The 25,595-nt window shown below is 45.6% G+C and overlaps 1 protein-coding gene across 1 annotated transcript; it reads right to left on the bottom strand.

The window, feature by feature from the left end:
* Positions 1 to 321: 321 nt before the first annotated feature.
* On the bottom strand, positions 322 to 24,147 carry antxr1c (ANTXR cell adhesion molecule 1c). The gene is made up of 18 exons (XM_040176990.2): positions 23,510 to 24,147; positions 15,408 to 15,479; positions 14,013 to 14,084; positions 13,551 to 13,632; positions 13,399 to 13,429; positions 13,219 to 13,292; positions 13,062 to 13,130; positions 12,505 to 12,585; positions 11,875 to 11,935; positions 10,519 to 10,617; positions 10,187 to 10,256; positions 8,141 to 8,219; positions 7,444 to 7,539; positions 7,196 to 7,234; positions 6,686 to 6,787; positions 6,414 to 6,581; positions 5,416 to 5,496; positions 322 to 2,758 (listed from the first exon to the last, which is right to left on the bottom strand). Exons 1-18 carry the CDS (start codon positions 23,665 to 23,667, stop codon positions 2,507 to 2,509), a joined length of 1,686 nt encoding a protein of 561 aa, XP_040032924.1. The 5' UTR covers positions 23,668 to 24,147; the 3' UTR covers positions 322 to 2,506.
* Between the last annotated feature and the right edge of the window lie 1,448 nt (positions 24,148 to 25,595).

A 25,595-nucleotide genomic window follows, 5' to 3' on the forward strand; every position in this document is an offset into this window, starting at 1 on the left:
ATGCAAAATCATTTTGCTTCTTTACTCGGTTACGCAACAAATGTGTAGCCATTTTTATGGAAATGCATTTAATAATTCACACGTGTGCAGTATTTACCATTATAAAGGCCCATTGGTGCCATCATGTCCATCCCTGCATCCGGTAATACACTTGAATTACTTTGAATAACGTTCTCACAGAAGACAATTTGATCTGTCGAACAGCGTCAATGGTTAATGTGGACTTGATTACACGCCATGTACACAGCATTAATGAAATGAAGCTATGCTAGGCTAAACCGGGCAACATGCAGGCAGAAATCACACGCAGACCATCTCAGCTAGAAGCTTGGAAGTCAACTTTTATTGATACCGTTTAAAAAAAGAAAAAAGAAAAAGCAAAGTCATTTCAATCAACAAGGTAAAATGATTATAAGTCTTTGGTGTTTGCTTCAGTACTGCTGTTTATAGGTAACATGGTTTACCTCATCGAGCTGCACACGCTCCCCTTCAAACACGGATCTCCCCACATTGCAGCATCTAATGCAAAGAGTGGAACTGAATCACCACACTGTTAAAAAACAAAATCTCTTCAGTCTCCCCAACTGTAATTGTTTTAAACCTTGGTTTGTGTGAATGGAAGCGTGAAAGATCGCATCTAAGTTCTGGTCAGAGACAAAACAAGCAAACGGTCATCTCTGCGTTTCTTATCTCTATAACTATAAGGGGAAATATAGACAAATGTAATGCTAGAAATTGCTTGCGAAATTGGAATATGCAGCACGTTTCTCTAACTGAGCTCCATATTTCCGCTTTAAGGCAGTGAGAGCGATAATGAATGCACATAGTAAAAGGTTACACGTTATAATGTCAGACCTTCTTCATAATGAAAGTATAAAAGAATCAAAGAAGTAGTAAATCCCGGAAGGAAGTGGAAAAAAACAAGCAATACCAGCTTTTTTTTAAACCTCATTTCTACACATTGAAGTCAAAATGTCCCAGTTCTGTCCGTTATCCAGGTCCATTTCCCCAATTCAACATCTATTCACTGCCTAAATGCCAGCGAGGACCTACGAGATGCGTAACGCACACCAAGCTTTATGAAATTTGAGTTTTTTTTTAACGAATAAACAGTGACGGTTCACATCCGGTTTCAAATGTTTCTGTGTAGCGGAGGGGTCGTGAAACGCTGCTCACTTTGAACTGGCCAGCCGTTGCGTATCAAAGTTCTGTGCACAGTGTCCGTCTTTGTGGTTGGACACCTTGTCGATATTCAGGTACTCCACCATTTCTCCCGGGAGTATAATAAATTAGATGCTCCTTGAACTGCCCTGCAGTTGCAATGTGACCGGTGATGATAAAACACACATAATGGTTTTAAAGTACAGTTTGAGGACTGTGTATGAAAAGGTGTGGGGGAGACGTCAACCTGATTTCTGGTTGTCAGATTTGAAAAATGTCCAAATGCTACAAAAAGGAATGCATACTGTAGTTGTCCAGCAGTCTATTTACGCAGATACCAAAAACCCTAAAATATATATTGCTGTATTCTAAGTTCAATGAACAATAAATGGGAGTTAAGGACGAAATCCAAAACCTCAAAGATATCGACCAACATAACGATCCAAAACGTATCACACATTGTAAAAACATACCTTCCACATTACATCTGTACACTTCCTTGTCACTAATTTGACAAAAACTGGCCCACAAAAGGCTGTTACTGTATCATTTCTGCTTGGTCGCTTGGTCATATTTTAGCATGTGGTTGGATAGAAGAAACATCACAAAAAGGTGAAGAAATAAACCCCTTTGACACTGACAGCAGTGACCAGCTCTAATTTGTCAAATTACTCTTTCTGGGCAAATCTGATATTCTTTATCTCGGTTAATCAACACCGACTAAGTTCATCAACACGAAGTGAAATCTAATTCCCAAAACCTCTGATTCACAGTGACAGCAACGGAGAAATCCAGTCCATTCGACGTTTAACCGGGTTCACTCAGTTTCTCAACCTACTTTTCGGCTGAAGACGCAGTCAGCCGCTAGTTGATGAACTGCTGTTTTATTCTGTGTTTCTTCTATTATGCCTACATGCTTTGCTGTCCAGCAACAATCCACCACGATCTCACAAACGCCAACGCTAAGTAAAATAAATGTGCCCGAATCCCCCCGTCCAGCCTCTGTGTGGGACGACGCGTCCGGTCAAACTGCTTTCTTTCCTTCCAACGCAACATTAAACAACCACACAGAGACGCAGGTTTTTAGTTGGAAATGACTTCAATGGCTTTGTGCAGTTTGACTCGACGTTCTCACACACAAGAAGAGGAACAGAGTGCGACTGGGACTGAAAACACTGTGGCTCCTTGGCTCATGGCGCGAGGAACATCACCTTCGACTCAAAGAACCGGTCAACAGAGCGGGGAGTCTGTGACATCATAGCGGGTGCGTTGGGGGGGGGACGGAGGGACGGGGCGGGACGGGGATTTTTTTCTTTTTTCTTTTTCCCGTCTGTGTGTTTCAGAGTCACAGGCTGGGCGGGGGACGCGACGGCGGCGCGCAGGGAAGCCCCGGGGGCGTGCGTGACGGCGGCGGCCCCGGGGGCACCTGGCCTGAAGGGGGGGATCTGGCAGGAGGGCCGGCGGCGGTGGGGGGCGGGGAAGTGGGCGCGGGGTGGTAGTCCGGTGGCGGGGGCGAGGGGGTGTGGATCGGGGTGCGAGGTGGGGCCTTGACTGCCGCTGACTCTTCTTTCACCCTCGTGAAGTTGATGCATCGACCCTGAAGGGGAAGAAAGGAGGGAGACGTGTGAGATTAAAGAAGGGAATTCATGGGTTGAAGAACTTTCGCCTGAAGAGATCCAACGATAATATATACAAAATATCTCAACATTTCCTCAGTCTGGGATTTAAATGGGACGGCAGAAATAGTGTGTACGGTGTGACATCAATGTAGGTTGATGATCAGTATCGGTATGGTTTTAGAGGGTTGCAGCTTGTGTGTGTGTGTGTGTGTGTGTGTGTGTGTGTGTGTTATAACATTTCAACAGGTGAACCGGTTGACTTATCGGACCGTAAAACAAATGAAACGGTTCCGGCAGAAATCCCATTTCGCTCCTGAGCTGCTCGTTAAATATTCCAGTGACCACGAGCTCCAGCAGAGTGCACGGAGGTCGCTGGTGCCACCGTCGCTCCCCTCGCTCCGTGGTTGCATGATGTTGGCAGCCACAGCGAGTAATGTTAATCTGCTAATAGCCAGCGATTGGAGCCACGGGACCGTGGTTTTATTCGTTGGAAAATGGGCGAATTGATGTCACTTAGAAAGCTGTGTGGTTTGAGGACTTGAACGAATAAACGCCTTAAAATGTAACTACAGCGACTTTGAAGACAAATGGAGGCACCGGAAAGAGGAAAATGACAACAAAACAAATGTATATGTGGCAATTCTTCAATATACACCAGTTTGAGTCGGGGAGATGAGTCGTCCCACCTGCTGCCCGCTTACCTTTGCAAAGTGAACCTAGCACGCACCTGCGGCTTGAATCTATGAACATTGTCCTGGATTAAATAAAGCCGCACTCGCTTGTTCTTTCGCTCTGACCTCCACCAACGTCTACGGTCTCACCGAGGTCGTAACATCGCCCGGGCAACGCGCTCATTTCTGTGTGTGCGTGTGTGAGACGCGGTCGGGTGGTGCAGGCGGCTGGTCGGGTGGTGCAGGCGGCCCTGGCAGTTGCTCGGTATTACCTCATGTCCTTTAGCCAGCTAAATACTCCCCATGGGAGGCTTGTGTTTATGGGAGAGAAAGCAATGGAGCGAGCTTTTTGGACTAACTCCTCCTGGTACTGTACTCTCTGACGTCAGTGTGATGGATGCGGTCACACACACACATTCTCATAATTGCTAACTCCTGTCTCAGATGTAGATAACTCCATCCTTGTGATATATTTAGTTAGAGTATATGAAATATATATGTTTTGGTGTGAACTGCATAACTAGTGTCCCAATGCGGCCGGCGTCACGGCGCCGCATTCAGCTGTTGTTGTGGCGGTCGGCACGGCAACACACGACGAAGAATCCAAGCTGGCTTTACGTCCGGAGCGGGCGCCGCTGGTCAGTGTGAGACTAAAGGTCTGTTGCAGGCAATTAACACACAAACGCACTTTTTAGGTAAAACCTGAAGCAAAATTTAAGAAAAAGCTCTTCTTTCCACTCCACGTTTGCCTTGAAATAAAACACTAAAGTACCTGGAAATGAAGCGGCCTGCTGGCCTGGTAGATGTTTCTACCGCATCGTTAGGAGCCGCAAATGACCTGAGGAGGCGACATCATTTGTGTGGAAAAAAGAGCCACGATTTCTTCTCGAAAGTAAGCGTTGCGTCATGCGGACGTCGCTAAGAACTTCTCTGTGGAAGACAAATCTGTTGTTTTAATAAGAGAAACTTTTCTTTATCTGACTGCCGGTTTGCTTTGTGGAGATTGTGTGTTTGCTTTGTGGTGATTGTGTTATATATGACTTGCCTCAGGAGGAACTGAAAGCAAATTGTGTCTCTAGTGCCAAAAAAACACTCTTAAATGTGGAATTCCCATAAAATAATAATAAAAAGAAATCACTGAAGATTTTCTACTCATGAGGCACAGTTTGTTGGGAGAGTTGGCTGTGGAGAGCGGGGAGGAGGGAGAATTGGGGGAGGGCAGGAAAGAGAGAATGGGGAGTGGGTGGAGAAGCGAGGCAATGTGCTGATGTCTGATGGGTACGAAGTCAACCCCGTTAACATCAGCTTTCTAATCTCAGTGACCTCCCTTCTTCTCCGCATTCAAACCAAACTCTTATCTGGGGCTTTTCTTTTCCTTCACGGGCATTGAAACTAAACCATGTGGCTGATATGAGGAGACGGGGGGGCCTTTAACGTCTCACAAACACGCAAACCCATCAGAAAAGAGCAGCAAGGATCTGCCTGCGGTTCTGCTTTTGGTCCGATTTATGGCGTCTAATGTGAAGCAGACGCGAGCGAGCTCATCGGGACGGAGACGAGCCAGCCGAGGTGTTAAGCAGCACCGAAACACCAGCAGAGACAGATGGAGGAAGGGAGGGAGGGACCAATCCCACAGTCACTTTCTAATCCAAAGGTTACATAAAAAATATAAAGAAGCTTAACATTATCACACTGACAAATGAGTTGCGGCATCCGCCATTATTATGAGCCCAAATATGAGGAGTTATTGTTATTTTGAATTTAATATTAAATCAATTCACTCTGCAAGTCAATAAAAATGAAAAGAAAGAAAGGATGAAACCAGCTACGGGTCATTAGACATCAAACACTGCAGGAGGGATGAATCCATCGTGTGGACCAGGGGATACGAGTGTGTGTGTGTGTGTGTGTGTGTGTGAGTGTGTAAAGCCTTTGGTGAAAGGAAACACTGCTGAGGTACTCACGTTATCGCCGGGCTGGGGTCTCATCAGGGACACCTGGTCGTATCCGCGGCAAAACAAAGCCCAGATCGCATCCAGTTTACCCTGAACGGGACAGAGGGGAGTGGTTCAACAGCTGGCCACATCTGGACACCAAACACTCCCACGCCGCAATCCATGACAGTCCCTGAGTAAGTGGCGTCACATTCATACGGTTTCTACTGTGTCAGTGTGTATCGTTACTTCCTCCCTCCCTGAGTCACTTGGTCATAATTTGGTTCTAGTTCAGTTTGTATTTATTCTGCTAAACTGAAGACACGATCATTCATTGTCGGTGAATCGATCCCTCTGCCGCCACAAATCAAGCAAATCGGTGGCACCACCGTGACAAGAAAAAAAAAGTCCACATGTGAAACTACCGAGAGACCACTCAGCGCACCGATGCACCGTCTTCCCTCCACAGGCTCCTCCGGCGTGTGAGTCGTGCCACATTTCACCAGGAGTCACCGCAGGGCTGTTTGTCGCCCGGTGTCATATTTAAAGTACAGCTTTAGCTTTACAGTAGCAGTGTGTGCAGATAACGGTCCGTGTGGCCCCTGCATGAAAGGCCAGTGTTGCTGCACAGAGCTGCGTCGTTCTGCAGGATTAAAGCAGAAACAGCGCTGACGGCCCGTCTGATAACGTCTCCCTCCGTCTGGAGAATACGTTACGTCAAGGGGCGGAATGTTGCGCTTATGCAACTAATTATACACAAATACCACCATAAGCGGCTTTATTCCTCTCTGCTGTCTCGTCGCTCGTGGTGCTTTTCATGTTTTTCTCTTCGGTTGAAGGAGTTCAAGCTTCTCTGCGGGTGGAGAAAGTTCCGCCGCCCGCAGTTATTTGAAACTCGCCGGGCAAGAGCTCAGAAAAACTCCACAGCGGTCAAACCGTAAGCGAGGCGGATTCTTGTGTTCCCGAGGAACCGGCCTTTTGCTACGGGACGGCACGTAAGCCCCGTCGTCTAAAAACGGTGTGTTTACCCGGATGGGCGTGTACCACTTCCGGTCCTGAGGCGCCCTCTTGCTGTGGGGTTTCTTGGGTTTGGGCTCGAAGGGCTCGTACTCCTGCTCGGGCATTTTCACCACGGCGTTCTTTGGCTTCTCCAGCTTCGCCCCCTCCTCGGTGGAGCCCTTCCCTCCCCAACGCACCTGCGGACAGCACACAGCGCATGAATAGCACACCGACAGTGGCCCGATCCCCCTCAGAGGTCTTTTGTTATGGATTCAATTGCGATGGTTGTCGCCTTTGTCACCTCCATCCTCTTGATTCCTCCGATTCCTCTTCCTCCGTAGTAGGAGGCGTCCACGGTGGGCCACTTCTTCTTGGGCAGGCCGTCTTCGTCATCTGAACTCTCCTAAATCACCAATATCCACACAAAAAGAGACTCGTTTTAACAGGGACTTTTGACTACTCGCCTCAATATCTGTCACATCGATCGAACCTTCTCGCACACAAATGGTCTTTGAGCAGCACACACACACGAGATCTGGCAACCAACGTTCGCGATGCGCCTTATCTGACATTCATTTAAGGCTTAACACGGTGGCTGTTTAAGCAAAAGACGGTATACACACATTATGCAAATATAACATATAAGCAGAGTGGGAAGAAGCAAACACAGCATGGCCACTTAGTCTAAAGGAAGTGTTAAACCGTCCCAGACCCCTGGCGAAGCTTGCAAAGCATCATATTCGTCATTGTCTTAAGTTACTTTATCCAAATTCAAGCTCTAGTAGCATTTGCTGTGCGTCTTTTTACTCACAGGCTCGGGAGGAGGTGGAGGAGGTGGTTCTTTGATCACCTGTGGAACAACGAGACATATACGACATCGATGAGCTGTTCACAAACCCCTTCGTCCCCTCTTAGAGGACCTCCTTAAGGTCTGCATGTTGTTTTTAAACTGCCGGATGCCCCTTTTGGAGTGCAGACAGAGCCCTCCCCAGGTCTGGATAACTGTAGTGTAAGTGTCCGACGCCGGTCCCCTCCTGAGCGTAGTTCATGTCTTCTTACCACAGTGCAGCACAGCGGCCAGAACCACCACATGAAGAGCAGCGCGAGCAGCAGGAACAACACCAGCAGGGAGATCAGGAGAATTGTGCCGTCAGACTGCGGAGTGAACGCACACACGACATCAGAACCGTCAAACGCCGCAGTCACGAGAAGTCGCTAATTGTCGTCTCTCAGAAACTAGTTTTCTTGAGCTTTCAACAGCCGACGGGCTGAAGTTGTGACGATCACCACAGCTGCGTCTTGCACGCACGCACACACGCACACACACACACACACAGTGGGTTCTCTCATGCTACACGGGCGCATTTTATGGACTAACTACAAAGGCTGAAGCCGTGGCAGCCTGGGAGACTTTGGGGAGGTTCTCACAGGGGTTGTTCGTGTCTTTTATTGCGGTCCATATGTTCCAACACATGGGATTTTTTTTCTTTTCTTTAGATTGCTTAAAATAGTCTGAAATTGCATCTTGTTTAATCTTGTTTTATAGGAAATGGAGCTCCACCCTGCGACACAGTGCTATTCATTCGCACACCTTGATTGACTCGCTGTAACGGAGGCACAAACCCTCTAGTGCTCAAAAGTGCAGTTTTTCTATTCAAAATGTGTTGGCTTAGTCGTTTAAATCTACATCGCCAAATGACTGATGAAGAAGTGGCAGGACTGATGCCTGAACAGGAGGCGAAAAGGCAAAACTTACACACTCAACGGTGGTGAAGTGCACGTCGCTGCTGATGAAGGACAGACCGTCATTCATGCTCACCTGCAGATAGATCACCCTGAAACGAAACAACAGACACACACACTCTCAGGAGGAGTGCGTTCAGCTCCATCTGTTTGAACACAATGATGTCATTTGAACTCACGGCGTTCCCACCGACTCACGTCACCGAGCCGCCTGCGAACTGCGAGTGAAAATGTGAGACCGCAAACGTACGATTCAGTGACATCTTGAGTTCACCGGACGACGCCGTATAAAAAGCTGTGTCCGATGCACAAGCTTCATGGTGAGTGGATCGACACACACACAGGTCTTCTCTGCAAGAGGACCACGTGGATGGGAAGGAGGTCTGGCAGATATAAAAGTCTGAGAGACCCGACTTTGCTCTGACTCAGTGAGCTGCTTCTCCGGTTTGAAAAGAAGCAGGCTGGAGACAGACAGACAGAGAGACAGACGAAGAGGGAGACAGAGAGAGAGACAGACAGAGACGCTGGGTTTGTGGGTAGAGTTCATGATCAACAGCAGACGTACCTTGCTGATGACTAACAGCTGGTCTTTAGGAGATTCTAACTTGAAAACAGCCTTAGAGGTGAAGTAGATGTTTGCGTTCATGTTTTTATGAATAAAACCGCGGGGAACACACACATGTACACGCATGTACACACATGTACACACATGTACACACTGGAACGGGACATATGAGACAAAACACTGGAGGTATGCTGCTCATTAAAAGAAAAATCTGCCTAACACAGGCACTAAACAGCCCGCATGCCTACTGACACGGATTACACGCTTGCTATCGAAGCTGCTAATTAGCCGAACACGTTTTTCATTTGTCTCGGCATCCATGGAGCAGTTTGAAAACAGAGGGGAATGCGTGTTTACCCTGCCGCTCACAAACAAGTGGCCTCACGCCGTAGAGAAGAGAAAAGGGAAGAGCCTCCTCTGCTGGAGCATCAATCAATCAGTGCAGGCCGTTTAAATCTGTCCTCCATGCACATGTTCTCTTTCCACGCTACTGTAATTATTAGCCGGGAATCGGATTTTATGGGAGAATTAAAGGATGGAATTTGTAGCGCAATTAAGGAATGACGCAAATAACCGACACAAATACCACTGCAGGTCAAAGTAGTGTGTGAAAGAGGAGCTAAAGTGGCTCTTTGTGTCAACGCAGTCCCAAGGATTTCAGCCACAGTCCGCTGAAGCGTCTCTTCTGTGGACTGTTGCACTTTTCTTCCCATGGAGACGTTGGTTAAGGAGGTCTGTGGATTGTTGATGTTGGACCACGGTGGGGCTTTGAAAAGAGAGCGAGGTTGACCTGATGAAGGGCTCTGGCCGCCGCTCGGGGGGGTTGCGACCCCGCGGTGAACGTTTTCTGCTAAACAATCTCAGCGGCCTCAGTAGAATCCGTCTCTTCAGAGTCATGGAAAGTACCAAGATGACACAAGTACTTACATTGTCCGGTATATTTGGACGCTGTGTCGGGAAAGCCCTTTAAGCTGCTTTAAAAAAATATATATTTTTTTTGTTAAACAACAAGCTGTAAGCACAACATTGAAAGTGTTTACGGCAAACGTGTGAGCAAACAGTGTCTGCTGTTCAGCCCACACTGTGCTGTTGGAGCTTTAGGGAGAAAACAGCTGCCTGTTGCATCTGGAAAGGACTGACGCAGCCGAACCAAAACTGTAAAGTGACCACAAAAATAATGAGCTGAACGATGCTACAATGCCACGAGGAGCTGTGGGGAACCGTCACGCCAGGGCCGATGGAGGCTTCACGACGGCGCGTGCTGGCTCAACTGCAGAGCGCCTTGCGTGTCGCTGTAAGCCGTACCGGGATCAAGAAAAGAGGAATGCGGCCGCGGGTGGGGGGGGGGTCGTAAAAAGAGCTAATGTACGGCAGGCGTTTGGCGGTCCGGACACGTGTACGCATGCATGCACGCACGTGCTCCTCCGTGTCTCAGGGGAAGAATGGGATTCAAAGGTACACGTGAAATCAGTGATGAACAAAAGAGGCACCTACTTCCCAACTTCTTCGATGACCGGAGCCGGACACATTAGGAATGTGTCTTTTACCTCAGCCGGCTTTTCATCTGGGAAGCAAAGACAAGATTTTACTGAAGGCTCCTGAGTCTGATACCTGCAGCTGTTGTATTGTTGTAAATTATAGACAATAATTCTAGCGGTACTTCTAGAGCTGCTTCAGCCGCTTGGCTTTAGAAGCTTTTTCGTGAGGGTCCATTTGTACGTGCACTGATTATTCTCATTCAGCGATAAAGAGGCAGAGGGGCCCTGATAGAGACCGATGTAAACCTCGTCACATTAGGAGACAGAAACGAGCGAAGCCGTACTCACTGACTGTAACGGTCTCGTTGATTTTGAAGCTGCAGAGCACCTGGTTGATGTTCCTGGTGTGGAGAAAGCCGTTTCCTCCCACCACCACCTGGAAAGACTCTGGTCACACAACGCACATACACATCGTTTTTTAATCTCGCTGGAAAGACAAATTCCATCTTATACTGCGTGTGTGGTACATGATGCTCAGCAAATGCTCACAAGGTTGCTGGAAATATGGGCCTCAATCCTTAAATGAAATAATGTACAGTACCACAATAATTATGTTTTTGTATTTCTAACAACTTTGAATATGTATAGATCTATATACCGGGCTTGTGCGTGTTAATACCGTCATATATTGATAAAATTGCACTTTCTTGTTTCTTGTTCTTCTGGGTTTGTATCATTATGGTTGAAATGCACTTATTTAGATGTTGCCACTACATATGTGTTGGACGCGATATTATCGCGATATTATCGTATTATATTGTATTATAGCGATATTATCATGTTGACACTAACAATTATTTGAACTCACATCACAGGTTTTATAAAAGAGAATATTCATTTGAAATTTCGATCGGACACTGGCTCAGAATGAACATACAGGCACACCCGGTTTGCGGTCAGAGGGCACTGCAATGAGAGCAGATTGGGGGGCGGACCTAAGACTGCTGCAGCGGCTCACATGAACCCAGAGGGAAGCAAACTCTTTTCATTTTACAGATGGAAACCATGGAACCCAAGTTATTAATAACCACTACTGACAACACACACAAATGCACAAATACCTTGTACTGAGTTGGACAGTGACCTCAGTAGTTGCAACGTTACTAGTGAAAACACTCAGCAATGTGTACATGAAGATGAGACTGAACCTCAGGCACTGAACTGAGCGGTGCAGCAGCACGTCAGAGACCACAGCGCGTTTTAGCTTCACGTTCACTTTTTATGAAGGCAGAGAGTGAAGCACTTCTTGAAAAGAAGACAATGGCAGATGTGGGAAGCTGTAAAAATCCCCTCTGCTATTGCCAAAAGAGCATCTTTTCTTAATGTCCATTTCATTTTGCTTTAACTGTCATAATCTCTTGGCAGGACACTAAAGATTTTGTCCACTTTACAGTGCAGCCAATATGACCAGCGTCACTCTCTCACGGCCGATCCCTTGAATGAGAGCGTTTGATGCGATCGCCACCGCGCTGCTCGTTGTGAATAGATCTCAGTGCTCTGGATGCTCACATACGATCGTTTCCTGATGAGTGATGAGCACGCGGCGGTGAAATGATCACAGTTCCAGAAATGATGGGAGGAGGCACCGTCTTCTGTACGTGTGTGAGCGTGTGTGCGTTTGAATGTGTGTTTTCAGCTCCCTACCTCCCGCACACACCCTGGAGGGCTCCGCTGCCAAGATCTCAATGCAAGACTTCTTGATGATCTGCAGGGTGGACGAGGAGAAAGTCGTTTTTTTTTTCTTTTTCTCACACTGATGCTTGGCTCTTTGTAACAAACAAATCTTTCTGTTAGAAAAAGAGAGCTCAATAATCATACAGTTTCACTTTTGAACATTTCCCACTCCTTTAAAATGAATACTTCAAACACGGAGGCCACATCAGTGTTCTGCTGGAATTCGTAACATCGTGGAGGACGTCCTTGGTGTTGTTGGAGCTGGCATGTAGTGTACTCTTTAAATATGTGCATGAGTTTCATGAGCCCGGAGTACACAAAGACCTACAGTTCGGCCTAAATCACAGTTTGAGTCGAATCTAAACCTGCGAGTGTCTGAAATAAATCAAATCCCTTCTTGCATGGGACGAACCAATGTAGTGACCAGATGTCTGACGAGTAACTGGGCTCTCTGTGCATTCATGTTGGAGTGTTTCCTGGAGTCACTTCTGACTTCCCCCCCTAATGCGGGACAGACTCAAGATAAACACATGAACGCTGTGGACATTTGTGAGCTTCAGCCCCACGGACGCTGCCCCGCGCCGAGAAGAGTTTATTTACCGAATCAATGACTCCTCGCAGGGCGTGGAAGCCGCCCAACACAGGAAACACGTGCTCGATGGTGTCCGCAATAGTGGCCAGCTATGGAGGGGTGTGGATGGAGGAAAGAAGGGAGAGGAGACAAGGAGCTACATTAGAGAAGAATATTGGATGAGTGCAATGGGGAAATATTGTGTTTAGAGGGACATCTTTATTATTCAGGTGATGATAATGACATTTAATATCAAATTGGACCAGGATGTACATGGCGTGACACAATATTCAACATGCGGAGAACTGCAAACACACACTTTTTTTTTTCTCCAGCCCAGCTTTGTGTAGGCAGCTCAGGGTTAAAAAATCTCTTGGATTGGTTTTCAGGAATTTTGAAATTATGGGTTATCCATGTGCACAAATGCACAAGAACACTGAATACACACATTGCAAGATGGAGGTAGGAGCAATACCCACAAGCGTGGATCCCTGAGCGCATGTGAAATACTGATATAAACCCAGAAATAAAGACATTTAGGGGATACAAACGTAAAACAGCCCCTCATGTATGACGTTGGCGTTACCTGCGTCTCATTGAAGTCTTTGACGCCAACACAGTACACGATAGCTCCCAGAGACCGGGCTCTCTCCGCCTGTTGGAAGACACAAGCGATACACCGAGTAAGTCCTGGCCTTGCAGCAAAGGAAGTGTTACCCAGCGGCAGAGCTGTAAGCGTCTACCTCCTGCTGCGCAGAGATGAGATGATGTTCCAGCAGCTCTCCGTCCGTCAGCGCGATTATCACGCTGGCCGGGCCTGGAAGAATTATTGCAGACATGGTTAAACCTCAACATAAGTCCTGACTGAGCTTGAAGAAGGTATTCACAAGGAAAAAGGTTGTTTTTTTTTCCATCATGCGTACCAAAGTTCTCTTGGTGGATCTGCTCGTTCGCCTTTGAATAAGGAGACATTTTCGTGGTGAGAAAGACAGGAAATGCCAAAGCTTACAGCTTTAAACCACTAGTTCAGTGGACTGGCTCTTTTCAAAAAGAAGTGTCAAATAACAAGTCTTACCCTGCGCAAGCCGAGGTCCATGAACGTGTCTCCACCAGGAACCTCGTCTTTCAGAGCAATCAGCCCCTTTCTGATGTTCTCTCTGCAGAGAAGAGGAAACATTTTAAACTGCAGTTTTCTATTTTTTATGCTCTACTCCTTTGGAGAAACTAATCCATTTAACTGTTATTTTTTTGTTTTTTTGCCTTCTGCTTTGTTACTATTTGCACTACGGTGCATATTGTAAGTTCTGTTTAGTCAGTGGAGCCTCATTGCCAGCCGGAAAGGCTTTTGATTTACGTGGAAACACCGTTTCTGTGATACTAACACTGAGTTTACTTCACAGAAGACTGTTACTCTTCTGGGAGAAGAGCATTCCGTGCTGTGAAAACATTTATTCGTCGGAAAAAATTCAGCTTGGCTCAATCTGTTGTAGTCAATCCTCCCATCAAGCAGATGTTTACCAGCCGCAACTTAGTTTACCTGTTTTCCGTCAGTTTCATGATGGTGGATGCTCTGGAGGAGAACGTTATGAAGGACATCCTCAGCATGGGACTGGAAGAGGAAAAAACAAACATCCTCGTCATTCAGTGCCTCACACCAGTGCAGTACAAAAATCCCCACGGATAAACCAATTAGTGATGGCACGTGCCAAACATTATCATTGGGGTTTTCCCACCTTGCAAAACATGTAATAAGTAATAAAAACAGAAACAGAAACAATGTGACGGCTCCAGTATTTTCCTCAGAATCATCGATTAATATTTCATTTAAACAATAAATATGACAAACTGCGTCTCTCTGTTTGAGGGCAGCTGGCTGGATGAGCTGCACGGAGCTGTGCGTGTGTGCCGTGACTCACAGGTTTGTATTCGCACTCAACCCTCAGATGTGGGGAGAGCTGGTTATTTTTGTTGATGGGTGAAATGTTATATTCGGAAAGGAATTACATGCTTGTAAAGAAACATGTACGGCAAAGAGGTAAAAGAATGGGATGTATCATTTGTGAGAAAGCGAGTGCAGATTTGCGGTATCTATTTGTAAAAAACAGAAGAACCGACTTTCTTTGCTTTGTTCAAACCATGAAACTCCAGGTGGTGTTGTGGCCTCCGAGCAGGGTTAGCTAATTTGATTTTACTCATTTTACTCATTTCAGCCATTCAAAGGTGCAGTAAATATCTACAGTGACTTTCTGTTATAGAGTTCTCTTTGCGTTCACTGAAATATTGGTTTGCATGTTTGACAAGTTTGGAATCCATATGGCCGATGCTTAAAAGTAAAAAGGATGTAAATTATTCCAGTAATAATCCCTTGAGCTGTGATGACGTGAAGAGGCGGCACAGGATGGGTACAGTTTAAAATCTGCTTTTTCCATTTTGTCAATTTGGGGCATACCTTTCTTATTCAAGAGCGTTGCTTTCTATGTCAGATGTGAGCACCATTAGGGGGTAAAGGATCTGAATTGAGACCCTCAAAGCTGCTGCATCGACAGAGGCTGTAAATCCCAGACTGCCCGTCCACACGGAGGCCTTTGTGTGTGTGTGAGACCCACTGACTCCAGACATCAGCCACTGAAGACGGTGAAACATCGGCGCGCATGCTGGGTGACTAAGCGCATTGCCAGCTGTCACTGTAGGGACGGATATATATTTTACTTTACCGCAGTGACTGCTGCGTAAAGTGTGTGTTTCTCTTTAGTGATCTGCAGCTCCAGGAAGTACAGAGTGCACAGGCAGAACGGCTGCAAAGGCTCCCTAGACCTAAAAGTCCGGTTGTGAACTCTTTCCAAACCGTTCACATGCTGCAGTACACGGTTGTTGTCTCCAATTTTCTACCTCATGCTCGGTGAATTGTGTTGTGATGTGTGTGGACACTTACCTTTTGAATTTCTCCGCTAAATTCCCCACAAAGAGGTATATGTCATCCCAGTGATCTTTCACACTGCCAGACCTGAGACAAAAAAACATAATTGTGATCAAACGGTGGTTGAAAAAATGTAAAGGATTTAATGATGATGATGAAGACTGAATGCATCACTATTAAAATCCCTAAACTAGAGCGATCACAATCACAAAAACAAGCATAAAACCTGCCAAGATGAAAGCTGATATGTGTTAAAGATTATTAAGGTTACTGATGTCTAGCAGACACACTCAGGTTAAAGCAGACAAAATACTGCTGTGCCAGCTAAAAACATAACATTGTGTAATACAATTTGCTCCAAAACAAGAACAAGCTGTATTTTTGTCCAGACACTGTTGAACTTGTCACAGTAAATTCCCTTCCTGTCTAAATAATCTGTAACAAAAATAGATATACTTTTGTATCGCTGGCTACAGACTGATAGCTAGTAGATCCTTTATCTGTTGCTGTACCCTGATGGGGAGGAAATGAAAACCAGGGGCAGGAGGAATAACTTAAACAACTATCCTGAGGTACACATTAGGTGCCTGTTGAGATAAAAGACGCTGGTGTTGTGGTCTGGTGTGTAATTTAGCACCCTGCTGTATCCTGAATACGGCCCTGAAGGCTGAGGAAAAAGCTGCTGGTGTCCCCAGGGGAGCTTCCATAAAACTGGACTATAATGAAAACCTCCCTATGGGAGCTACCTTCATTTCCTGAGGTGTGTGTGTGTGTGGTCACTTTATTAAGTGTGAGCATAAGCAGAAAGGTCTTCCGGCACATGTGACGGGTTAGCTGGTCATCCGTTAGCAAACGAGTGAGCCAGAGGGACGACAAATGAGAAATGAGCTAAATGACTGTGGTCAAACTGAAGAGGATGCTGCTATTTTAGCTACTAACTAGCTGATGCAATTGCGTTGGAGTGGAACTGGAACTGGCCGACATTGATCTCCGCAGAGAAGGTCATCATGTTTTGTTGACCACCAGTATTAGCTGGATTTAAACTTATTGGAGCTTTGACTCCACTGAGGAGTTGCCAAATGTACAAAACGGAGCTTTTTTAAAGCTAAACCTTCGTTGTTGATGGCCAATTTGTTGCTGAATTAGTTGTTTGTATGGGAGGTAATAGAAACCAGACTAAACACTGAGTCTGTAATCCTAGCTCACCTGTTAGTAGTATCAGTTCCCATCACATTCAAAACCAATCAGTCAAGACAAAATAAATAATAAATAGATTCAACTATTTCTATTTCACCGCCATTCTATTTCCATTTGTCCCCTTTAGAGGCAAACAGAAAGCATCGTGCTGTCACACAGCTGATATCTGCAGGAGGTTTGTAGGACGGTTCATAGGGTTGCTGAACTTATTGACATTTAAACGCCAACAAACTCTGCAGCCTCAAGGATTTCAAGAAGAACCAACACAAGCAACAGCAGCTGAAATGAGAGCCAAACTTCATCGACCTAAATTCTAAGGAAAACAAACCGATTGGTTGCTCATGAGCTGCCATAAAGGAAAACAACCTTGTGAGTAAAAACACCAAGAATCTGGCAGAATGAGTGAAACACTGCACCTCTGCCAAAGGTAAGGGTTTGGATTCCCTCGAGCCCCCCACGCCGGTAAAAACAGTCCAATTAATTACAATCAAAGCATCCACAATAACATAGTTGTAATGTATGTTTCAGTGTTATCACTCGTCTAGTCTAAACACCTTACTAAGCGTTTTCTCTGGGTTGTTGTTGATGTGACTACATGACTCGTTCCCCCACATCAAGACCTTACAAGCTCAACAAAATCCCCCCCGAAAATAAAAAGCCTGAGGTGGAGCGATATTTGGCTTGGATGTGCAGCAAAATGTGCAGAGCAAACAGAAAGAGTCACACACAAGGATTGCACACACACACACACACACACACACACACACACACACACACACACACACACATGCCCTCTGAAAGGCAAGAGCCCATTTCGTTTCTAAACTGTTCCATTACAGCAGCGGAGGGGGGGCGTGGGGGGGGGGCGCAGAAGAAGAAATTCTGGTGAAAAGTTCCTGCAGCTCCGTAGAGGCGTTGGGATCATTCTTCAGTATTTCTTTAACTTCAGGGTGAATCTGAGGACTCGCATCTTTGGTTTTCATTTCCCATCCTTGTTTCTGAACCACAATGACGCCTGTTTGTCTTGGAAGGGCTCAACTGACCGAGGTGGCTGCATTCGTGGGACCGAGATCTAGCTTGCACTTTTACTCACCTGTCCAAACAGCACGGGGAAAGGAAGTGGGCCATTACATTCTATAACTCTTAGCAAAAGCTTTTTTTTCCCTCTTAAATCTGAGTTGAGCCCTCGATTTCAGTGGTTTGGGGTTTGGACACGTAAAATAAAGGTTTCGAGAGGTGAGGGGGCGATACAATTTGCCGACAAAGTGATCAAGACCCAACAGCGGTTTGAAGCTTCGTCGCAGAAAAACGCAGAGACTCGAAGGCAAACCAGAGAAAACATTGGATGCATTGGATGAAAACTGTGAGGCCGAGTGTTTTTGGTGCTCTTCAGCCGACACAGCTGGCATGCAAAACAGGCGTTAGCACCAACAAGACCAGACAACCAAAGCAAAGTGTTAACAATAGATTCAATTGCTGTGTGGTTGGCATATTTCTGATCTGACTTATTTTTACTCTTTGGGTTTTAAGACAAGCCGGTCGGTGGACATCTCTTGCTTCTGTTGCTACAACCACAGCAAAATGGTGAAACTTAGAAAGACGAGGTTGTGTTTAAATGAGGATTTTAATGTCTAGGGAACCACAGACCATCGTTGGTCATGTCCGATTGATCTGAATCCCGATAGTACGATTATTTAAAACTCAACACGTGAAAACGGTTTCATTAATAAGACGACGAGGCTCCCAGAGCGATACGGTCTGTTGGAGGTTGGGTTTGCCCAATTGATCCTTCAGCTGCACAACAAAAAAAGTCCCTCGGCTGCACCATTCCACCTCTCTTCCATGGAGGCGGTTTGCTGTTTCCAAATAAGTCATCAAGAGACAAGGAAACCCAGAAGAAACGAAAATATGACCGTTATTTTATTAATGCATTTTTCTGATGACTGGTAGATTTTGAAAGAGCTGGTTCTTCAGAAAGTGAATCATACTTGGTGTGTGTGTGTGTGTGTGTGTGTGTGTGTGTGTGTGTGTGTGTGTGTGTGTGTCGAAGAGAGCACACAGTTGAGCTGGAGGAGGCATAACTTGTTGGATTGAAACAGAGAGAAGAAACAAGAGAAAGAGCTTAATGTGTTGAGTCGTTGACAGTTTTAGAGTTACGGGTGTTTTTCTTACTTTCCTGTCGTCAACTGCTTTGTATTGTTTCCATACAGGAAGTATTAGTTAGCTGCACATGACGCATTCTTGAACTGTCCATACTAATGTTCCAATAATGTGAACGGCAGGAATTAATACTTTGATCATTGTAGCAATGAAATGCGGTTGATGTCAAGACTGACTTCAAATTATACTGCAACCTGATGATCACTGTAATGGATCGAAAAACACAAGAAACCTTGAGGCCGGGGTGTCAAAGTAATTTCAGGTCCGGGCCAGATCGTCCACACTCCGGCGGCGCGCCGCACCGGACGAGTTTGAGAAGGATGCCTCAAGGTGTCTGCTGAAGGATTTTCAAATGATACAACAAGACTTGGAGCCCACAGACATGAACGTCTGCTTCTATGAGGGACTTTCCACTAAGTGCTGACGTAAACACGCTCGCAATTTATGTACATACTTTTTCAACATTTTGACATTGATTTTAGTAAAGCATCTTAGACTGCTAACATTTGGGCTGTAGCAAGTAAACGGTAAACACCTTTTGCCTCTTAAAGACTATAGGGCAAATATGACATTTCAGAAATGTTATTTCATAAAACGAAAGCAACTGAATGATGTCAGATTTGTTTAAGTGAGACATTTTGAGAACCAAGTCCATCCAGCAAGCCCTGCTCTCCCAGAGGGCAACAGGATGACGGCATGTAGGAAAAAGCTCCAATGATCCGAAGTATCGGCGGCCTTCGGCTTCGTTCTCACGGCTTCAAAGTGTTGCAAAGAAGAAAATAAAATCCCAACTCCGCTGAGGAGGTTGCCTGCCACACCAGCCCGGCCTGCAGCCAATGATGCTGCTCCAATTCGACTGACTGGGCACAAGGATTTGTTTGTTTGGAACCACAGACCTGCTTTAACAGCCGTTGCAGAAGTCAATGAGGGGCTAATGCTGCACCTCTGCTCGCCAAATTTTCCCGGGGAATTGTTTGGGGGAGGAAAAGGCAACTATGGGGGATAAGAGATGCACCATTTCTGTGTCACCAGAGGTTTTTGGAAAGGAGTTTTGGAGTGTCATTTATTCCCTTTAAAACCGGTGGTCTTGTTTTTTGTCTCCGGGGGGGGGAGTTCCAACAGCATGGTATCATTTATAAAGACATCGCTTCCTGCTGAAATGAACCAAAGAACCTCGCTGCAAAAGACCAAATCACAGTGTCATTCCACAGCGATAACGTCTTTCACTGCCAGACATATCCAAAACATTTATGGACTGCAGCTGCTGCCTCGGTTTTTCAGCTGACTTGCCAGGAATCAGGCAGCACGACCCATCGCACGACCGGCCCGCCAACGTGACCACATCAATAACAACGTTTTGCAGCCGTGATTAGTGTTTTGAAAGACAAAGACGAGACGGTAATGACTGTAATTTGGCCTGGGCTCACAAGAGAGAGAGATTGTTATTAACACAACGGGGGTTGTGAGAAGAAACACCAAGTGAGGGGTGAGGGGCGCTGAGGTGATGGGGGGTGAGGGGGGGTTGCTGGAAATGAAACAAAGGGGAGGGCGGCAAGTAAACTGGTAAAAGTACGTCTTTCTGTTTTACTTTCGCCTTCTTTATTCGATATTCAATCAACAAGTTAAACAGTGATAGCATTATTACGCAAGAGTCAGACTTGTGCACAATGAACAAAAACGCGATAGTTAAATGTAGTCATCAAGAAGAGAACATCAGCATTGGGGCCATGAGGTGAATCATTTCTTCCATGCAATATCCCCTCAAAGCATTGGCTCTGTTCTATTATGAAATAGTAAACTACGAATCAGCAAATACCCGTCCTCCTTCGTGGACATGCGTCAGTATACTGAATGAACACAGGGGATATTTGAAAGCTTACAGCTAGAATCATTTTGTTGATCCTTTGAAATTTCATTAAGCGCCATCTTCAGTTTACAATTTGAACTAGTCCAATGTGCTAATGATCGATATAAAACGTACGTCATCCATGTCTGCAAAATGTTGCGCGCTGACGGACCAAGAAGGTGGTCGCGATGAACATCATACGCAGGGCGCAGCCTAACAAAGCAGTTGCCGTGGCTGTTTGTGTGTGACTGTGTTTAGGGTTACAGTAGTGGTGAGTTAATTGGTGTTGTATGACCCATATGACACACCACACACTGCAGCCATGTGGCTAACTGCGCCTGGGAGGGTGTGGCTGCCGCCCAAATGTTCCATCATTGTATTGTGTGAAAACAACACATGGAAAAAGTTTTAAAAAAAACATATTTGCCGAGGGTTTTGGAGTTATTCACGTTTTATTATCAACAACAATGTTTCATTTGGAGACCTTTGGCTTTGCACATTGCGTCATTTGGACCCAGTGAGTCATTAGCGTGCCGTGTCACAGTTTCACACATTCGTGCTGCTTGAATTTGAAGGGAGAACCAACCTATAGATCTCTTTGGTTTTTACGGGTTCAATCCTACTTTTTCCGGCCCTCACGCCTTTGACGAGCAGCAGGTATTGTAACACCTCTCCTTTACTTTGCCATGATGAGCTCTGAAGGGCACTTGGCAGTTGTGGATAGTGTGAATTAGCCACCCAGTCTCCCACGCAGACTGCAGCCTGTCTCAAAGAGCCAGGCTTCCTTCCCGTTCTGGCCCCCAACATAACATCATCTGCCCGAGTCTGCAATGAAGGCCTTTTGAGTCAACTCTACGAGCCGACGCAGCAGTTGTCTTTCCTTGTTACTGTGAAACCCATGACCACGCAACGCAGTGCCCAAAGTATGTTTCTCTTTACTAATCAAATGAACCAATTCCGTCGGCATTACCTTGTGTGTGACTCTTTCTGTTTGCTCTGCACATTTTGCTGCACATCCAAGCCAAATATCGCTCCACCTCAGGCTTTTTATTTTCGGGGGGGATTTTGTTGAGGTGCACATTCTTTCCGGTTGTACAGAAATGAAGTCCAGGAGCTGACATTTCTAACCCTTGACCTTTGGTTGCCATCATTGGCAACCACTTTTTATTAATGGAAAACAATTACTCCAAACAGCAAAACGTGTACTTTCAGAATAAATTCAATTTTCAAAAGTTTCAAAAGTGCTTGTTTTTCTAAAAATGTATGAATATTGACATTGACTACATTATCATCCCTCAGCTGCTTAGGTTATGGATAAGGCTTCACCTTTCACCCCTAAAGACACTTCCACCTGCATTGAAAACGCGAGTGATTTCATTCATATGCAACACCACTGTCGAGTATCAGTGTTTTGTCCTGGCAGACAACAGCTACCACAGCTATTACCAATTAGAAAAAAGACAAGTAGCTAATACGAGACATGCTCATGTTTCCCCCTCTGTTCAACCAGAGCCCTCAGCCTTTTGTGTTACTCACTGTAAACTTCCTGCCTGTCCAATATCCTTTGGTTATTTACAAAAGAGGAACTCTCGGGGACCGATGATTCAAAGTTCTCCAAAGTAGTCCCATGTGTCTTACTGTACTTTGATGAAGGAAGGGCAGTCAGCGTTTCACTACCCTGTTTATTCTGCTATTCCACATGTTGAAACTGCATCCTCCCACATTTAACGCCGTCCACACGGGTCAACCGGGGCAGAGAATTCCGGCTGCGTCTCATAAAACCCACTCAGGCCTGAGGGACGGGGTTGGGGTGCAACTGAGGACGATTTCTAATGAGCTTCCTCTCTTGTTAGTCAAACCCGGAGAGGGCACCAAAGCACACATACAAGCTAACAATGGCTTTCGACATTGAACAAAAAGAAGTTGTTTCCTTATTTGCAGCATGTGTCAGTGCTTACCGCAAAGCGCAAGACAAATGCAGCCCGCCACATCTGGGGAGCAGTTTCTTACTTTGTTTCCACTTATACTCGAGAATCGAAATGTTCACAAGTCGGGAAAAATGTCAAAAATGTTCAATTTGTCACTGGATGCTGATACCGACTGGGGGGCCATCAGGGTGAATAATAAAAGCCATTTATATAAAGCCATGCGCCGAATGGCACATTGGACATAATAGAGTCATCGCAATGCTAATCTGCAAGATTTCATTTTTACATGTTTTAATCTCTCAAATACACACAGAGGAAACCCCCAAAAAACAAGCGATTAAAGGTGCTGCCTGCCACATTCTGCCCTCCAAATTGAGACGCTGTTGCTTCCTGTCCTTTGATGTTTCTTCAATGGTCCATTAATGAAAGGAGAAGCTGATACAGCACCGTTTAGGCCAAAACAGCAGAGTAATAAAGTTTCTAAATGCTCACAATAGAGGCTCCTTCTTTATGCAGGTTCTCCATCACACGGGTCACAGTGTTTAACATTCTGGGCTTGAATGCTATAAAGCTGCATAGATCGTTTCTAGTTTCCCATGTTTTTAAAGTATTTTTTTAGGGGCTAGAGTCCAGCCTATGTGGGCGTACGGTGGAAATGAAAAAGTGGACCGACACTGAACAAAGAGAGTGAGTAAGGGGAAGAAATAACAGCTTCTTTGCCTCTGGACGGTTACACGTTTTTTCTTTCTTGGGGAAAGGAACAAATGATGTGGGGAAAGAAACAGTGTTTTTTACATCTGCAGAGAAATAGAGATGTCAGTGTTGCATCAAAAGTCACTAGAGTTCTTTTTGCTTATTCAGCAAGCTGTACTCTGTAAATCAGCCTCCTCTCCAGCGTCTTAGATGCTGTCTGAGGAGGTGGAAAAGTAAATGCATGGTGCATAAGTACAATATTGCTATGTTTTAATGAAGCTGTTTCCACTTACTTATCAAGCACAAAGTACAGGTCGAAGGCGCCCTGACATGAGCTCTCCTCCTCCTCTTCCTCCTGCTGCTCCGGCTCGGCTCTCGCAGATGGAGAACAGAGCAAAAATAATCCGAATAAAACCAGAACAAAACGCATGCTCAACTTCATTGTCTCCATAACTAATTTTCCTCGGAAAAAAAAAAGGTTAAATCCTTCGTGGATACAAAAAAAGAAGAAAAAAAAGTGTATTTTTACATCGCAGAGACAGCGTTATATTAAAGACGAGGAGAGGCAACAGAGACAGAATGAAGGATGCAGGCAGTGATTCCGCGTCTCTTTTGATTTTTGAGTTTAGTTTACCACCGTAACCTCGCGCATCGTCAGCTGGAGAGAGAGATGGAATGAGAGAAAGACTCCGGATCCACGTGCGGGTAGCAGGGAGATCCAGACCACGCGTCAAGGAGAGAATGGCTCAAATGATCAAATCAAAGTGCGGTTGGTAAAGGAAAAAGAAGAAAAGAAGTTCCCTATCAGTGTCCACGCTGGTCCGAGAAAGCCAAACAAAGCTTGATAATGCGGAGCAGATTTGGCGCTGAAGGAACCGGGAGCGCGGAGGACGGACTTGGCGCACATGGACCAGGTTTCATGTTTCCGACTAGGAGGAGAGTGAAAGAGAGAAAACGGGCCATTTTGCACCTCCCTCGGAAGACGAAGGGTGCGATGATTGTTATGAGATCATATGAAGTGGCATGTATGTTGAAGCATGAATTAGTAATAACACCAATGTGTCCATTTATGTCGGGACAGATCCTCACAGTAGCTCTGCAGGCAATAGTCAGTGGCAGTAACTGAGTGAGTCTCAGTAAGTCAGTGGCGGCCCTTAGTATATCTCAGTAAGTCAATGGCAGTCTTCAGTAAGTCTCAGTAAGTCAGTGGCAGTTGTCAGTAAGTCTGTGGTGGCAGTCGTCAGTAAGTCTCAGTAAGTCAGTGGCAGTCGTCAGTAAGTCTCAGTAAGTCAGTGGCAGTCGTCAGTAAGTCTCAGTAAGTCAGTGGCAGTTGTCAGTAAGTCTCAGTAAGTCAGTGGCAGTCGTCAGTAAGTCTCAGTAAGTCAGTGGCAGTTGTCAGTAAGTCTGTGGTGGCAGTCGTCAGTAAGTGTCAGTATGTCTGTGGCCATTCGTAGGTGTCACAACGGACGGAGCCATATTTTTAGAAAACGGCCTTTCTTTTTACGACAGGTCACCGTTCGTAAATCAGTTTTATGGTTTTAGTTGAGACTCTTGAGCCTATGGAAGCCCATTTCGGCCACTAAAAAAATGAAGGGAGAAAAAGTCACAGTACAGTAAAAGGACACAGATCCAGCTGCAGAGATGTGGGCTTTGTGTTTTGACAACGCGTCTTTGACGAGTTATTGAACCGGGAAGTCCGAATCTGTGAATATTTTGCCAACTTTACCGAACCAGTGTTGTCAAGTCCTCAGCAAGGGAAGACGCTGTAAGATCAGCGGCGGTTTTGTGCTTTGCATGCTTCATTTTCAGTCTTGAGGCGACGTGTGGGTCTCCTCTCTGTGTGAGGCTCCTGTGAGACCGTCTCTCTGAGGACAGTTAATGCAGAACAATTCGTGCTTTCACGTCAGACACCCGAAAAGTCACCAATAAAACCAGAAAAGGTTACTTTTGGCAGAAAGCCCTAAAACTTTGCAAAAATGTATATACATATTTACTAACTTGTTGGAGTTGTGTTTGGAGTATCTTCAAACAAATTAGTGTAGATTGTAGCCAAGACTAATGTTTTAAAAGGTGCAAAGTATTCATGTATCTCATGTACACAACAATCCAGATCGAAGTGGTTTCTCGCTCGGTTTATGACGTTTTTTGTTTGTGACCTTTTGGGCAAATCTCGGCCAGAAAAGGGTCCACTGCAGGGGCAACCACCATCAGATAGAACCACCATCCACAGAAGCCTGTGGGGAGGGACAGCACAGAGACTTTAGGAGAGGGTAATGTTGGTTTACGAGTACAGTAATATAATTAATATCTAAAATAATAATGATGATGATGATGGCAGCAGCAGGCGTCAGCAGGGCCACGGCAGGTGTCAGGACCAGG

This window comes from Gasterosteus aculeatus, chromosome 5 (assembly GCF_964276395.1).
Source record: "Gasterosteus aculeatus chromosome 5, fGasAcu3.hap1.1, whole genome shotgun sequence".
NCBI classification, from domain to species: Eukaryota; Metazoa; Chordata; class Actinopteri; order Perciformes; family Gasterosteidae; genus Gasterosteus; species Gasterosteus aculeatus.

What these genes read in the sequence shown, in the direction of transcription:
- antxr1c (XM_040176990.2), bottom strand. Translation starts at nt 23,667, where the DNA reads ATGGAGACAATGAAGTTGAGCATGCGTTTTGTTCTGGTTTTATTCGGA. An exon ending in TTAGCGGAGAAATTCAAAAG is followed by an intron (nt 14,085 to 15,407) that starts GTAAGTGTCCAC and finishes TTCCTCTTCCAG; the next exon opens with TCCCATGCTGAGGATGTCCT. An exon ending in CAACGAGACCGTTACAGTCA is followed by an intron (nt 10,257 to 10,518) that starts GTGAGTACGGCT and finishes TTTGCTTCCCAG; the next exon opens with ATGAAAAGCCGGCTGAGGTA.